The sequence below is a fragment of the Leptonychotes weddellii genome, chromosome 5 (assembly GCF_054177405.1).
Source record: "Leptonychotes weddellii isolate Sample4059 chromosome 5, ASM5417740v2, whole genome shotgun sequence".
In the NCBI taxonomy this organism is placed as follows: domain Eukaryota; kingdom Metazoa; phylum Chordata; class Mammalia; order Carnivora; family Phocidae; genus Leptonychotes; species Leptonychotes weddellii.
The window spans coordinates 137850583-137863810 of NC_138373.1; the positions used below are offsets into that span (position 1 = coordinate 137850583).

Here is a 13228-nt window from a genome sequence, read left to right on the forward strand (position 1 = left end):
GGGAGGGATGGGGTGGCTGGGTGATAGACATTGGGGAGGGTATGTGCTATGGTGAGTGCTGTGAATTGTAAGACTGTTGAATCACAGATCTGTACCTCTGAAACAAATAATACATTATATGTTAAAAAAAAAAGTTAATAGGAAGGGAAAAATGAAGTGGGGGGAAATCGGAGGGGGAGACGAACCATGAGAGACTATGGACTCTGAGAAACAAACTGAGGTTTCTAGAGGGGAGGGGGTGGGGGGATGGGTTAGCCTGGTGATGGGTATTAAAGAGGGCACGTTCTGCATAGAGCACTGGGTGTTATACGCAAACAATGAATCATGGAACACTACATCAAAAACTAATGATGTAATGTATGGTGATTAACATAACATTAAAAAAAAACAACAAGGGACGCATCCCCTGAGTGCTGCTTTTTTCACCTAACATGCATTGAAAGGCATGGGGAAATGTTAACGCTGTTTTGTCCTCTAAAATAGCTACATAGTTTTCCACTCTGAGGCCCTCCCGTTATCTAACCCACCACTGTGGGACAGGAAATTGGGTCTCCCCTCCCTTCCCACCAACAGCCTCGACTTCTTCATCTTTAAAATGGGATCCCAGCGCCCATCTTGCCAGGTGGCTGTGCAAGTTTGGTATGTGGTAGGCGCTCGTAAATGCTTGCTTCTTTCCCTGACCCTTTCTGGCCACGGGTTCCTTTCATGCAGGGTCTCTACCGTGATGAGATGAATGTCCCTCAAAATCAATCCATCCCTCTTCCCCTGCGCAGGGATCTTGGTGACGGGCGCTCAGGGCCAGCAGCCTGCATGGCCCTCCCTCTGGGGCCCCACCACAGCAGAGCCCGCAGAGCTGGGCTGCTCCCTCCCGTCTGGGCAGTGCGTGTCCTGCTCTGAGCAGCGTCGGAGAGCAGCGGAACCCAGCTGGGGTGTCTGCTTAGTGTCTGCACCACTTGCCGGGCTGGACATGCTGCCTTTCTGCTAAAGCTGCCATGGCCTTCGGAGCGGGACACTTGGATTTCACATCTGCTGCCCCCAGGGCTGGCCCCCTCCCCCGCCCCCCCGATGCCTAAATTAATTGGTGTGAGGTTTCCTTCACAGTGCATGTCAAGGGCTGGCCACGCTAGGCATGATATACGGTAAGCCTTGTGTCTATTTTTTGTCTGAACCCAACTAAATAAAACATCATGTTTCCCCTGTTGGTCGAGATACATAAACCAGATGTAATTCTGTCTGCCATACGCCCCAACATGGTACCCAGGACCATGGACGAAGTGAGGGGAGTACACACAGCTTTCTAGGAGGTTTAATTTGGACTATTCACTTGCCACCGGGGTGGATAGGGAGTGGATTTTATGTTTTGTTTTGTTTTTGCTTAAATGGGAGGATAAAAATACGAATACTAAGAGCTACTGTGTATTGTGGGCTTATCATGTGTGCCTGTTATCAGTGTTCTGCTAATAAGCTTTATATGGATTATCTCATCCAATCTCATGAGGCAGGTGGTAGATCAGTCCCCATTTTATAGGTGGGGAAACTGAGGCACATGGCTGGTAAGAGGCAGTTGACTCTAGAACCACTCCTTAGAATCCCCCTTGGCAGCCTTTGTGACAGAGTCAAGCGGGGATTTACGGAAGGATCTACCACTCTCCTCTGCAGCCCCCGCTGCTGTGGGATTAGGAATAGGCCGGGCTGTTAGGAAGAATCTCCTGCACCACCTTTCCTGCTGTGTTAGCGAGCCACTGACATTTCTCCATTTTGAGAACAAGATAGGAGAGTTGCAGAGTCAGGGGTCCTGCGGGTCCTGGAAGGCCTCACTTGGTGGGAAAGCCAGGGCGCAGTAGCCATAGTGATGGGGAACCCGTAACTAGTCTGGCTCCTCCTGGGGCCGCGAGCAGCCTGGGGAGAAACCTGAGACGTCTGAGCGCTGGAAAGTCCAGTGCATGACCTTAGATCAAAATCGGGGTGCCTGGCCAGAGCCAACACAGGTGGCACATATTTGCTGCGTACATGGATACGTGAAATCCAAGTTTATTAAGCTATCACAGGAGATATGCGGTTGTAGGGTTTTGCTTATGGCCCTCGGTGTCTGTCTGGGAATTTTCAGTTTGAAATGCCAACCAGAAAGCACATGCAGTTAGACAGCTGGGACACATTCACGGGGCGCTTGAACCAGCCTGGGGATCAGTCAGCCACAGAAAATTGTGTCTCTCATGGGGTGAAGCCTCTGATTTCCTGCCTGGGTCAGTTCTCATTACAGTACAGGCATTCATTCAACAAACATGGAGCTAACTTAGTAGTATTGTCATAACATCAAAATTAACAAGGTAAAGTGAATTCCTCGAGCATCTCTTCATTACCTAGCACTGCATATAATTTTTTTTTTCAAGATCACAATACTTAATAGACACATTTCTAATTTATGCACCGGATAGCATTATTTACGCAGGCTCCTTCTTTCTCTTCAGTGGGAGGAGAAGGCAGAGTTGCTTGTGTGTATATATATTTAAACACACTTACGGGCACCTCTATTTTTGCCAGTAAGCCTGGAACCTCTCAGGGCAACAGGCAAGGCAGGGAAGCGGAAAGTTGGCTTGTTCTCTGTGTTTTCCATCCTGTTAGTGGGAAATAACGAAGGGAGACTCACTGGTCCCTCCGTGGCCAGGGGTAGCTGGTGAGTCGGGAAGGGTTCCTCTGCCCAAGGTGGCCGCCATGGTCCTGCCCCCACCAGGCTGCTTGCCCTTTAGGCTCCTGCGATCTCAAGACCGCAGCTTGGAAGTGGCCATGGTGGGAGTAGCTTCTGCTGCCACCTGGAACTGCCACGGAGGGTGTGTGAGGTGAATGTTGCGTTTCCTCTCCCGAAGTCGGTCGTCCTCGCTGCCTGTGACCTCACACGGAATGTGGGGTCAGGAGTCCAGCCTGGCTGGGGATACACACTGAATGGGAAATGACGAACAGGGAGGCTGGTCGCACGTGTGTAAAGTGAAGCAGATGTGTGCAACTGTTGGTCTAAAACCATGCTGGAGAAGTCACTTAGCTCAACTGGACACAGACAGCATTTGTCAGGTTACCAGGCAACTGTAAGCAACACATACTTGTGGGTCTGGGAGGAAGGGGTGAAAAAAACCGACTTTCTGTAAATACCTTCATCACTTTTCATAATAAGAGCCTGTCCCCAAGCGCTCTTGTGTCCTGGGCGGGCTCAGCCTGAGTCTTGTATCCCCCTTCCATTGTGGCCAAGGGCTCTGGAATCAGATTGCCCATGTACCAGCTTGTGGGCACAGGTAATTTATACTCTCTGAGCCTCAGTTTGCCCATCTCTAAGATGGGGATCCTAATAGTTCCAGTCTCTCAGAGGATTAACTGAGTTAACGGTGGTCAAGTTCTTAGTACCCAGCCTGATAATATGTGCTCAGCAACTACTATCTATTATTCCCCTATACTGTGAGTTTTCTCAGCAAACTCCTCGCGGGGCAAACTCTGGTTTTTTTTGGCGGCGGGGGGGGGGGGGGGTTGACCACACTTTTTATTTAGTATTCTGTAGTTGCTTAACACACACTTAAATGGTCTTATTGGGGGAGGGGAAGGGAGGTTCTGCTAGATTCCCAAGGAAATGTCAGAAAGGCAAAATATGGCCAGCATTATCCATTTGTTTTTTTGGGTTTACTGGGTGAATAGCACTTTCCTTACATAAGCATCTGATCTCAGGTTTTTCATACTGAGAACATTGAGATTTCAGTTTGAAGACACCCTGAAATCCTAAGAGTAGCATACCCCAACCGCCCTCTAATAGCTAGCTTATTTGTATAGGCAGAAGGATTCACCTCTCCATTTTACATGGTAGATGTTTGTGGAAGGTCTTAGAATTGCTTTGCCTCATTTACTGGGAAAAATCAGATATAGGAAGTGGCCTTTAGGGACACTTTTAACTTGAAAAATTACAACAGTAGTCCACAAGTCAAGTCTTAACATATTTAACATTTACTTACTGAGAGCAACGTCATAAAGTCAAATAAGATTAAACAGGTTTTGCTTTTTTTTTGTGGGGCAAACTCTTGAAAGGCAGTCTCCCTTCAGAGACCACAGAGAGACCTTCGAACGTACGTGCCACCCATGTGCTCCCAGGGTCTGCCCTGGAAGTTAAGGGGCTGTGATTTCAGCTGCCAGGCATATACCTCCTCTGAGTCCGCTACCTAGGTCTCAGGCCGTGGGCATCCTGGTGGGAGGGCTTTCCTGGTATACCAGCTCCCTTCCTGTGAGCACATTTCCCCAGTGCAGGTGGGCTCTCTCAAACAGCGGGGCTACAGTGCCCTGACCTCCTTCCTGCACCCTCCACACGCCTTCATGCCCAGATTGTCTGGGTAGCCAGATCTACTCCATCTTTCCTGCTAGAATAGACCAGCAAGGTCCACCGTGGTTCTTTCCAAAGGCTTCTTCCTCCTTTTGGTCAGCTCCATCCCTGCCACTGTACCCTTTTCCTAAAAAGCTATGGTGGTGTCCTGGTAACTCTCCCCCCACCCCCCGAGAGAGGCAGCAGCTACTGCGGGGCCTCTTTTGCTATGGCTGAGTTCAGTGTCCTTTGTGGAGGCTCCTTTTTTATCTTCACAGTAGGGTTATGGCAGTCACCAGCCATAGAATGTTCCCACCATCTCCCATTTAAACATGCAAATGTTTTGGATGGACCTCGAGAACATTATGCTAAATGGAATAAGAGAAAGATAAATACTGAATGATTTCACTTATGGGTGGAATCTAAAAAAGCAGAACTCCTACAGAGAGTAGGGCGGTGGTCACCGGCCACTGAGGGGTGGGTAAACGAGGAGATGTTGGTCGAAGGTACAAACTTCCAGCCACAAGATGAGTAAGTTCTGGAGATCTAAGGTATGGATGGTGACAGTCGTTAACAATACTGTACTATATACTGGTAAGCTGCCAAGAGAGTAGATCTTAAATGTTACCACCGGCACCACCTGATGGATGTGTTAACTAACCTTATTGTGGTAAACATTTTGCAATGTATATGCATGCATCAAATCTTCATATTGTGCATCTTAAACTTCACAGTGTTATATGTCAATTACATCTCAGTAAAGCCGGAGGAAAAAAAGATTCTCATGTTCTTTAAAAAAAAAAAAACCAGCTTCCTTGAAGTATGATTCATATACCATCCAATGGACCCTTATTAAAGGTATACAGTTCAGTGGGCTTCGAGAATGTCCACAGAGTTGTGCATCAAAAACCACTGTAAATTTTAGGACATTTTCACTATTCCTCCCAGACCCTTACTTTTTAACGTCGCCCCTCAATTCCTCCATATCACCCCCAAATCCTAGGAAATGACTCTCTTGTCTCTCTAGGTTTGTCTATGCCGGACGTTTGATAGAAATGGAATCCATCACATACGCGACCTTTCTTGCACTTAATGCATTCAAGGTGTATTGACGTGGTTTCATGGGTCTGTACTTCATTCCTTTTTATGGCTGATAATACTCTAGTCTGAATATACATTTTGTTTGTCCGTTTGTCAGTCGATAGTCATGTGAGTTGTTCCTTATGTTTTTTTTTTTTTATAAGATTTTATTTACTTATTTGAGAGAGAGACAGCGGGGGCTGGGGGGGGGTGGAGGAGCAGAGGGAGAGGGAGAAGCAGACTCTATGCTGAGCATGGAGCCTGATGAAGGGCTCCATCCCATGACCCTGAGATCATGACCTGAGCCGAAATCAAGAGTCTGCTTAATGGACTGAGCCACCCAGGCGCTCCTCCTTTGTTCCTTTTAACGCATCGAAGCCCAGCTCTTTTGAGACTACCTTTCGGTTCCCAACCATTTTCAGGAAGAGGGGCCTTTTTGTTATTTTTTATCACAGCCCCAAAGGACTCCTCGGTTTGCTTATGCATATAATCCCTGCTCAGAAGTTATGTTCTGAATACCCATAATAAAATTAAAGGTTTAAAAAAAAACTTTACAAGAACGTGCCTGAAGAAATGATTCAGACCATACAGTTTCTCTTTTCTTCTGTGTAATTATTTAGGCTCTAATAATTCAGTCAATTTAGATGGATGTTCGAACTGGCTGAGGACAAAATAAAGTTTTCACCTGGGGAGAAAAATATTAACGAAAGCCAGAAATACTTGAGAATTGTAGTAGCGGAACAGGCTAGGCAAGCGTGCTTTCTTTTTACTGAGAACCCACCCTGAGTCCCGTGGCACCAGTGACACCCTTATTTAACCCTATCCTGCCCGGGAGTGGATTTCTCTTAGGCATGTTGTCTACCCACGCCTGGTGGGGCGCCCGCTGAGATGCTGCCAACAAGGCCCAGATGGAACTTGTAAGTTTCCCAAGTTTCTCTGAAGGTGTGTAAATGGCGGTCAGCTTTGCTAGTGTTCAGTGTGCAGTTGAGGTCAGATGGAGGTAAATGGCATTCAGTGGGTTAAATCTGCAGTCCCAGCACCAGGCTGCCAGGCACTAGAACTGTTCAGCCTCGAATCTGACGAATCTAACTAATCTAACGTGCTCAGGGTTGGGAGCCTCCCGTGGGCTGGTGCTGAGCGAAGGTTTGCCAGGATTTGCGTTACTGGGATTTCCGGTGCTGAATGGGGACATTGTGTGTCCCTCCCTTCGATGCCTGCCCTGACGGGTTCCTGCTCAGAAATCTCAGTGGCATAGTAAATATGCCCTCCCCTCCGGATGGCTGGATAAATTCACTTTTGGGATTTGATGGTCTGTTTTGAGGAGGAAAACTGCAAATCGGCATGCTGTAATGTAACAAGAGGAAAGGCAAAAACATAGTATACTTATGTTTATAAACCAAATGATGATCACAGAAGGAACATCAAATTTAATTAAATTTCATCTCTATGGTCTATTTGAAAGTTGCTAAGAGGGGAGATCCTAAAAATACTCATCACGAGGAAAAAAAAAAGTTACACTCTGTGTGGTGATTGATGTTCACTAGACCTGCGATCATTATGTGGTACACCTGAAACTAATACAATGTTACCTGTCAATTCCATCTTTGAAAATTTCACCTCTACTAAGGGGTTCTTTGATTCTTTCCACCCAAATTTTGGTGGAAATGTGAAAAAGCTCAGGCTTCAGAAGGAGTAGATCGTGGTGGGTTTTGGGCGGATTACTCCCCATCTCTGAGCTTGTGTCATAAGGGGACACCTTCCACACTCCAGGAGGGTGAGTGTGAGAACAGATCAGATAGCTTGTGCACAACATCTGGTATGCAGTAGGTGCTCAATAGGAGTTACTGCTTCTAAAGTTCTTTTCCCCCAAATGATTTTTTTTTTTTTTTTATACCCTCACTCATACCCAAGTTTGAGGAGGAACAGTTTGTAAGGAAACATTCTGAGTCTTTTCCCCACAGGATGGTGCTGCTAGCTCTTTGTGCTTGAGGGAGACCATCTTTGTCTTGGTGGAGGGACTTGCACCCCACGAACATTTGATAGATATTTGCTGATGTTCCAATGTAACAAACCTCAAGAACAGTAGAGAGCCTTTCCAATGAAGTCCGTTCTCCCAAAGGGGTGTGAACAGTTTCGCAGTGATTGTTGGCTCTCATTGACATCCTAATGTTTGAGGACTTGGAGCCATAAACTGAAGAGCCAGTGGTAGATACCAGCAACTTAAAATACTGTAGGAGGGATGTAAATATCAAAGTAGACAAGTTGTTTTTCCTCCAGTGGCTTTCTTGGCAGAAAATTAAAAAGGAAAAAAAATGGCTACATGACTTAAGAAAACATTGTGGTGGTGGGTGATAATAACTTACGTTTCTATAATGCGTTCCAGCTTACAGAATGCTTTCCCGTTATTATTTCACTGAATTCTCACAAGTCCCAGAGGTAGGTAAGACAATACTGCATTATGGCGAAGGAAATGCTGCTTCGACCACTTACCTACCACGTGGCTCCTGTGGCTTACTTAGGCACTCTAAGCTTATTTTCTTAAGTTTTAAAATGGGAGTTGAATCATTCAGTTTTTAGGTACTGATACCTTCCTTTTCGGATTACCGTACAGATGCCATGAGATGGTGCGGGGACACTGCTGGCCACGTAGTAAGTGCTTAGCAAAGGGGGACGGCTAGGACGTTATCAGGTAGACTGACCCTTAACTTCACAGAGGAGGAAGCCAAAAAGGACCATCGCTGTGCTAAAGAGCACGCCGTTCGTAACAGCAGAACTGGAAAGCAGATCGAGTTCCGCTGCCTCCCGCTCGAGTCCCCTTTCTGTGGCACCTTAGCCAAGACGCGTCAGGCAAGAGGAGTATTTCCATGCGGCTGCCGGCAGAATGCCCCACGACAACGAACGTCCTCCTCCTCCATTTCTCTGGTGCACTGATCTTTTCACTGTCTCCTCTTGTATTCACAGAACATCATCAAGAAGGTGATCGGGCAGAAGTTTGTGTACAAGTTTGTCTCTTTCCCGGAGATACTGAAAATGGACCCTCACGCGGTGGAGATCAGCCGGGAGAGCCTTTTGCTGCAGGACAGCGACTGCAAGGCGCCTCCCGAGGGCCGAGAGGCGCACAGACACGGCTTGTCGGCCCTCAAGAGCGCAAGCCGCAATGAATACATCCACTCAGGACTGTACTCGTCCTTCACCATTAATTCCCTGCAGAACCCGCCGGAATCCTTCAAGGCAATCAAGACGGAGAAGCTGGAGGAACAGCCGGAAGACAGCCCTCCCGTGGAAGAAGTCAGGACTGTCATCAGGTTTGTGACCAATAAAACCGACAAGCACGCCAGCAGGCCCATGGTGCCCTTGCCCTCCACGTCTGAGGCCTTCCTGGCCTCGTCGGCCTCAGCCAAGGTCTCCTCTTTAATGTTGCCAAATGCCGCCAGCATTTCGTCCGCGTCACCCTCCTCGTCTCGGTCCCCGTCCCTGTCCCCCAGCTCGCCCCTCCCTTCTGAACACAGAAGCCTCTTCCTGGAGGCCGCCTGCCATGACTCCGATTCCCTAGAGCCCTTGAACCTGTCATCGGGCTCCAAGACCAGGTCTCCATCTCTTCCCCCAAAGGCCAAAAAACCCAAAGGCTTGGAAATCTCCGCGCCCCCGCTGGTGCTCTCCAGCACTGACATCGGCTCCATCGCCCTCAACAGCCCAGCTCTCCCCTCGGGATCCCTCACCCCAGCCTTCTTCACTGCACAGGTAAGAGCCCGTCCCCGCGGTGGGGCTGCACTCAGACCCAGTGGCATAGCGGAAAGGAAGAGCAACCACGGCAGCTTCCTTCCGCCCTTCGAAAGATCACCTTAGGGCCCATAGCCCAAAGTCACGGTGTCAGTGTGAAGGGAAGTTACTTTTCCATCCCCAGGCCAAGGTGTCCGCAAGAGAAAAGGTTTGGGATATTGGTTACAGTGGGATGCTTCACTGGTTTCCTGTTTTCAGTGGCCGAAGGTGATCATAATACGGAACAGGCACCCTGGCCATCAAAGCAGATCCAAACAATATTTTCCTAGGGAAAGTTGAGCAGGCCAAGTGACATTTCAGAAGGTATTTGGGCTTTATAGGAAAAGAAAATTTTTTTTAAGAGCGGGAGAGATCGGGCAGTGGAGGGGCAGAGAGAGAGAATCTTAAGCAAGCTCTACCCCCAGCATGGAGCCTGACGTGGGGCTCGATCTCACAACCCGGAGCCGCAATCAAGAGTCGGACGTTTAACCGACTGAGCTGCCTGGGCATCCCTGGGCTTCATGACGTTTTTATGACCGAGTCCTCTTTGGGGGGCACTTGATAAGTAGCCATTTGCTTTCCGTTACTAAGAAGATAGATGTTAAGATGCCGCCATTGCATTCGGCTGGGTGGATCTGTGAAACATCAGGGCCACACCAAGCAGTGAGAAAGAATCTTCAGTAAAAGCAGTGCGACTCTGAGAAAACCCAGCAGTAACTCCCACGAGAAGGAAGCCTTTTCCCTTAAATATGATATGCAGATGCTCTTTCTTGTCCAGCTGGCATTTGCAGGGCAAAGGCAGAGCCTGGGCTGGTAAAGCCTATTTCTGCTTCCTCTGGAGAACTGGACGCACTTTGGTGGCAGAGTTAAGCACATTGGCTTTGGGGTCACAGACCGGATTCGGTTCCTGGCTACACGGGGGGGCAGTGAGACGGTGGGCACTTGCTCTCTGAGCCTGTTTCCACGTCTGTGAAATGGATGGTTGGGAGGACTGAATGGGATGATGGCCATGGTAGGAGAGCCAGCTACACCTGGCAGGTATCCTCCTGGAGCCATGAGGCACGCGGGAGCTCTGTCACCCGCCCCTGTGCTCATTGCCGTCACTGTCCTTGCTGTGACCATCATGAGGGGCACGTTTGCCGGTTCCTGTTCTAGACACTTTGCACGCACCCCTCCAGTCCTTCTTCGTAGCAGGCCCATGAAGTAGATACTGTTCTGTCCTATTTTTTTTCCAGCTGAGGTAAATGAGGCACTGAGGTAAAGTAACTCATCCAAGGTCACACAGCTAACAGGTGGTAGAAGCAAATTTGAACCCGGTTATCCTGCTCCAGAATCCATGCTCTTAAGTAAAATGTTCTTGGCATGCCCATTGGGAATTCACCCAGTTGTCCCTGATCATAACCGTCTGTGGAGTCTGCCAAACAACCGAAAGCAGCTCTTGGCCACTCTCCTCTCTATGGCTTCTCCCAAATTGATTGTGTCCCAAGGATTTTGTGTCTCCCCAAGCTTGTGAGCTGGTGGTAATGAGCATGCCACCATGGAGGGGAGGGCTAAGGGCTCAGTTACTGGTCAGAATGAGCACGTGTGCTTTTAATCAGGCATTTTTTGACCAAACAAAACTGTCTGGGGACGAGGGACTGCTGAGTAAGTGGCTCAGAAACAGCAGTTCCTGAAGCAGATCAGAGAAGTAACTTGAGAAGTGGGCCAGGGTGGATGATCTGAGGATCTCCTCCCCTGGCCTCCTTCGTGTTTACAACTGTAAGGTTTAGAGAGGTCTCAAGCCAGACCGAGGCCAGTTCAGAATTCTGTATCTGCTTTCTCTGTGAGCCTGTCACCGTCTCCAAACAGATGGCCAGTCCTGTCGTCCCAGGAAAGCAGCTCAGGCTAGCCCTGCGGTTTTGGATCTGGACACAGTGCCTTTAGGGTGGCTCTGCTCAGTGGGACTGAGGATGGTATGGCTGGGCTGAGGGGAGGAGGGACCTTGACAGGAGGTAGGGATCGAGTGCAGTTGTGAACAAGGGGATGCTAAACTCAGGACTGGGAGACAGGACTTACCGGAACAGCCTCAAACGGGAGGGGGAAAGCATCAGAAAGCCAGAAGCTTTAAGAGAGGACTTGTGCCTTGGGCAGATGACGGTGAATGGTCCTCAGCCAAGCTGCAAGGGCAGGACCTTGCTTGTGAGTTGGTGTCAGGAAGTCCAAGGACTGAGACCAGGGCTTCCCAAGGAGAGAGAGGCCAAGGGCAGGGTCTGGTTCCATGACAGGAGAGTAGAAGTAAGGTCTCGGGCTGAGAGTTCCTTTGTATCAAGCCGAGGGGCTGGGGGTTGGCTACCAGGTAGTGCTCTGAATGGATTCAGAGGAGTTAAGGTTGGCTTTGGGGGATGGTCTAATCTCAGGACTTCCCTCACCTTCTGGCAGGGTCAGCTCTGCATCCAGTGCAGTCGAGGTGGCCAACAGGGAGGGAAAAACCAGAGCGCGCAGAGAAAGGGCAGGACTCAGGTGTGATATTCATTCACCCAAGTGGTTTCTCTGAGATCAGACAGGACAGTCACACCTATCTGGGCTTGACAATCCTCCAGCTCTTTACTGTAGGCCTGGAATCAGTGTAGGGTTTGGATTCTCAGAGATTCCTTCCCCCGGGAGCTGAGTGGCTCAGAAACTAACCCTGGAGCCCTGGCTCTCCCTCAGTGGACAGTCAGATGCAAGGTCAGCTCCCAGCAGCTGGCCTCATCCTGAGGGGTGAGCCCATTTCCCTGAAATCCCCCCCAGGGGGCAGGAGTGAAAGCCTTCCCTTTACTTCCAGGTCAACTCGGGGGGTTTCCTCTCCCGAAGGAGACTTGGGGCTTTTCTCTCCCACAGGCAGCTCTGATGTCTCGTTCCCACAGCTCATTGGTTTCCCTCCTACCTGAGCACTTTCGACTGCAGAGATTACTTTCCTCTGTGAGGTGTGCTGTGTGCAATGTGACAGTTAGTACGTAAACATTTTGTGACCGGTGGGAACCTCCTGTGAACTTTTCTTAACTGTTGGCTTTAGAAGAAATGAAAGGTGTGCTCTAATAACTTGATACCCTGAAAATGAAGTTCCCAAGAATTCAGTTTATCCCAAGAACTGTTTATATTTTACTAATTTATCCCAAGAATAATTCCCAGTTATTTTCAGATAGAAATATGGCAGGAGGAAGGGTAGGATTAGAGTCTTGGCATGAACAGGGTCATGTGGTTACATTTCCCTCTGGGGATCATATTAAACCACCTACCTCGCATAGGCCCAAATTCAGATTTGAAACGTCATCCACAATATGGTGTGCATGAAAAAATGCTCGTCATTCTGCCACTCATCCAAAACCATAACCTCCATTCCCATCAGAAGTATTTGTGGTGCATCTGCTGGGATCTGTACAGTGCAGTTGAGGTTACTCTTGATATTTTAAGGAACCAAGATTACGAATGTAGGCAGACATGATGATCACCCAGACACCCCTCAAGCATGGACTACGAGGACCTGAAGACAGAGAATACAAAAGCCAGCTGTGTACCAAGAAGTGATGTAGTTGGAGCTCAGCCACTGAGGTCATATGGGACTGTTGGTAGAAAAGCAAGGATGATCTCTCTCATGGCATGAGCTATAGAAATTGAGATGAGGGAGGAGCCAGGATGCGAAACCCTCGTGGTTCCTAGCCAGGCACCATGGAAGCCTGAACAGTGTCAGCTGGAACTTCGGATTCTCTGTATGTTCTGCACCTCGGTATCCTCTGTCCCTCTTCCTTCCATTTGCCTCTTCTGTTCATTGTCTCGCTCCTCATCTCTTAGCAATGTAAAGTTAGCTCAGAATTAGGGGTTGGCACATTGCTTCCCCTTCATTCGTGCCAAGGCCTCTGTTAATCTCCCGTGTGATGTTTAAGATGCTGAACTTGGATATGTGCGGGCACTGGGGCATGAACTCACCGTCGAGTCTGAGCACGCGTGCCCCAGGCTGTTGTATTAGCGGCGGCCTTGAACGGCACGAATGACTACACGTAGCTGGCAGCAGCCCGAAATGCGAGAACCTCCTTTCATATA

The 13228-nt window shown here is 48.8% G+C and overlaps 1 protein-coding gene across 3 annotated transcripts in view; it reads left to right on the plus strand.

Annotated features, from left to right (window-relative positions):
• ELK3 (ETS transcription factor ELK3) overlaps positions 1 to 13228 on the plus strand; it is a 64810-nt gene that overhangs the window by 36523 nt on the left and 15059 nt on the right. For 2 of the 3 annotated variants that reach the window (XM_081819087.1, XM_081819086.1), the window contains exon 3: positions 8372 to 9151. The exons of the other annotated variant lie outside the window; for it this stretch is intronic. In XM_081819087.1, the coding sequence (XP_081675213.1) occupies positions 8372 to 9151 (780 nt within the window). The remainder of the gene's footprint in view (positions 1 to 8371; positions 9152 to 13228) is intronic. 3 annotated transcript variants of the gene reach the window in all.